At 42.1% G+C, this 3,834-nt stretch overlaps 1 protein-coding gene across 1 annotated transcript; it reads left to right on the top strand.

The window, feature by feature from the left end:
* Positions 1 to 2,879: 2,879 nt before the first annotated feature.
* On the top strand, positions 2,880 to 3,675 carry LOC114536430 (uncharacterized protein K02A2.6-like; the record flags this gene model as incomplete). Its single annotated transcript, XM_028557789.1, has 2 exons — positions 2,880 to 3,382; positions 3,441 to 3,675. Coding segments are annotated over exons 1-2 (738 nt in total), but the record flags the coding sequence as incomplete, so codon positions are not given.
* Between the last annotated feature and the right edge of the window lie 159 nt (positions 3,676 to 3,834).

Below are 3,834 nucleotides of genomic sequence, written 5' to 3'. Positions count from 1 at the left end.
CAGCACTGCCACTTGCTAATGAAGGGTATGTCTTCACGAAACCAGAGTTCTTTGACGCAATCTATATGCGTTATCGGTGGCCATTGAAGCGCCTTCCATCCTTCTGCGCTTGTGGAAAATCTTTCACCGTGGACCATGCCTTGTCGTGCCTGAAAGGAGGTTTTATTCATCGACGACATGACGAAATCCGTGACCTTCTCGCTTCTGCCATAGACGACGTGGCCTATGACGTTTCTACTGAACCTGCTCTTGCTCCTTTAACTGGCGAAGTACTTCCATCCAGTGCTAATTCTGCCGATGATGCTAGAGTGGACATAGCTGCGAGAGGTTTCTGGCAGAGATGTGAAAAAGCATTTTTTGATGACAGGGTGTTTAATCCTTACGCTTCGACACATCGCCGCCAGACTCTTACCAGCTCGTTTAACGCCAACGAACGTGAGAAGAAACGTCATTATAATCAAAGAATTGTTGAAGTTGAACATGGCTCCTTCACCCCAAGTCGTTTTTAGTGCCTATGGTGGATGTGGAAGGGAGACTTCTCACTTCCTCTCGTTCCTAGCAGGCAAACTGGCTGAGAAAAAGAACTTTAGTTCCTCCATAGTTCTCAACTGGTTACGTAAGAAGATAGCTTTCGCTCTTCTTCGCGCTAGGGTTGTGTGTGTTCGTGGTAGTCGTTCCTGGAGAACTTTAAACATTCCTTCATTAATGCAGAAGGGATGCCCAGGGACGGTGCTCTACAAAGAAGTGAGGTTATCTTAACTGCGTATGGGGGATATGAGATTACCCAATTTGGAAAAGTACTAATACCATGTCAGCACAAAAGGGGAAAATTTAATTGTGTTTTTTATGTAACTGATGCAGTAGGTCCAGCTATATTGGGAATAAAAGCGTGTAGAGCCCTTGGACTGGTTTCACTCCATTGTGCGCTGGAAACAAAAGTGGTACAAGGAAGAAACATCCCTCAAGGTGTTGCCCAGGGGCCTAGTGAAGAGAAAGTTAAGTCCACTAAGAGTATTAGATTTGCGGATCAAGCAAAGATAGTAAATCAGCAACAAAGTCGGTCTAGAAGTTATATTAAACCCTCTGTGCCAATCACAGACCGTCCTCGTATAAAGGATAAAGAGAATCTGATCGAGATGTATCCAGAATGTTTTGATGGGTCAGTTGGATGTTTTGAAGATTACACATACCATATAACCCTAGATCCTAAAGTTAAACCAGTTATTCATGCGCCTCGTAAAGTACCATTAGAGCTGGTAGATAAACTAAATTTCGAACTTGACGAGATGGAAAAGAGCGGTGTAATAGAAAAGGTAACAAAACCAACCGAGTGGGTAAATTCTATAGTTATAAGGGAGAAGCCTAATGGAAGGCTTCGGATATGTTTGGATCCCAAAGACCTGAACGAAGCAATTATGCGGGACCACTATCCAACACCCACCTTAGAGGAAATCACCCCAAAGTTAGCTGGAGCTAAGATATTCAGCAAATTAGACGCTCGTAATGGATACTGGAATGTTAAGTTAGATGATGAATCATCATATCTAACCACATTTAATACACCAAATGGTCGATATAGATTCCTAAGAATGCCGTTTGGTCTTCGAATGAGCCAGGATGTCTTCCAATTCAAGATTGATGAAGTCTATCGGAACTGTCTTGGTGCTGCTGGGATTGCGGACGACATCACAGTCCATGGCCAAGATGAGTCAAATCACGATCTATATCTTCATGATGCAATGGAACGTACAAGAATGGCTGGCATCAAACTCAACCGAGAGAAATGCATCATCAAGACCGCTGAATGCAGTTTTTTTGGTATGGTATATACCGCGAATGGAGTCAAACCTGATCCAGAGAAGGTCATAGCCATACAGAACATGGAACCACCCAAAGATAAGAAAGAACTTCACACGTTCCTTGGAATGGTCAACTATTTAGCGCCATTTATGCCCAACTTGGCGAGTCACACGGCACCTTTGAGAGAGTTAATCCGGGATAACGTTGATTACCAATGGTCTCCGTCACATACAAGAGCTTTTAACATACTCAAGTGTCAAATAAGCACAGAAACTACACTTTCCTACTACGATAGAAGCAAGTCAGTTGTGCTACAAGTAGACGCATCAAGTAAAGGCTTGGGAGCCGTTCTATTACAAGAGAACAAGCCCATTGCGTTTGCATCGAAAGCCTTAACCCCTGCTGAGAGTAGGTACGCCAACATCGAGCGTGAGTTATTGGCAGTGATATATGGATGTGAGAAATTCCACACTTACTTATATGGGAGGCAATTCGTTGTGGAAAGTGATCATCGTCCTTTGGAACAGATCCAGAAGAAAAATCTCGACATGGCACCTCCTCGACTTCAAAGAATGCTTCTACGATTGCAACCATACGGTTGTATCATCAAATACAAGCCAGGCAGATACCCTATCGAGACTGTCACCAAGGAAGGGAGACGAAATCCCAGGAATGCGTGTGAAAATTCATCATCTAGTAGAATTTCCACCTGTCGAGCTCCAACAGATAAAAGAAGAAACTGCTAGAGATGGAACTCTTCAAATACTCAGCGAGCAAGTTATACAAGGGTGGCCTGATAGCATAAAGAAAATACAGCAAGCAGTAAAGCCTTACTGGAATAACCGAGATGACATTTCTATCCAAGAAGGACTTCTATTCTTAGGCAGTAGAATAATTTTCCAGAATCACTCCGGCAGAAGATAATGCGAGAAATCCATAGTGGTCATCAAGGGATGGAGAAGTGCAAACTCCGTTCAAAATCCTGCGTTTATTGGCCCGGTATATATAAAGAGATTGAGAGTATGGTGGTGTCCTGTTGTGCCTGCAAGAAATTCCAGAATTCACAGCAAAAGGAACCCATGATTCCAAGCGAAGTACCGCCAAGACCATGGCATACTGTGAGCGCAGACCTGTTTAAGGTAAATAATTTCTGGTACATTGTTATTGCTGACTATTACTCGAAATTTCCATTTGTGAAGAAATTAAATAATTTAACAGCAACCACTGTAGTTAATGTGGTTAGATCGATATTTTCTGAGCAAGGCATACCAGAAACGCTCATTTGTGATAATGGATCTCAATTCACTTCTGCCCAATTTCAAGACCTAGCGAAGAGATATGGTTTTAAAGTAGTCACTTCGTCACCTCATTACCCAAAGGGGCATGGTTTCATTGAGAGACAGGTCCAAACTGTGAAGAAGATCCTGTTGAAATGCAAGGAATCAGGAGCTGATCCTAGTCTTGCATTACTGTCGTTGCGTTCTACCCCGTTAAGTACAACACTCAAATCTCCAGCAGAGCTACTAAATGGAAGAATGTTCAAGTCAACATTACCAGTAAAGATTCATCCACCAAGCGATCGGTACGAAACCAGAGACTTGTTATTAACAACAAAAGAAACAAGTAAATCTATATTACAGGGATTCGAAGGAGAAGCCAAATCTCTTTCAAAATCAAGCGGTACAAGTTCAAGACCCTGTTAACAAAACGTGGAGTCCAGCGAGAGTAGTTGGTTTTGGACCAACTCCTCGTTCTTATATTACAGAGGATGGATCCGGAGTTCAGTTACGGAGGAATAGACAGTTAATCAAGCCTGATATACAGAAGACACCTGAACTGATAAATCGTGCAGCCTGTGGAGGCAACCAGGGTGATGTGAGACAGGTCGCATAGTAAAGAAGCCGGACAGAATAATATACAAGTAGATAATATCATTAAATAGAATTAAAATAAATTAGATAAAGTAGAACAATTGATAAAGACAATTTCAGCATAAGTATTTTAGATCATAAGTTTTTTAAAATTTAGGAAAAG

This window comes from Dendronephthya gigantea, unplaced genomic scaffold, assembly GCF_004324835.1.
Source record: "Dendronephthya gigantea isolate DGI-Jeju-01 unplaced genomic scaffold, DenGig_1.0 000136F, whole genome shotgun sequence".
Lineage (NCBI taxonomy): Eukaryota > Metazoa > Cnidaria > Anthozoa > Malacalcyonacea > Nephtheidae > Dendronephthya > Dendronephthya gigantea.
The sequence above is the reverse complement of the archived record's forward strand: the minus strand, read 5'-3'. Positions and strand labels throughout refer to the sequence as shown.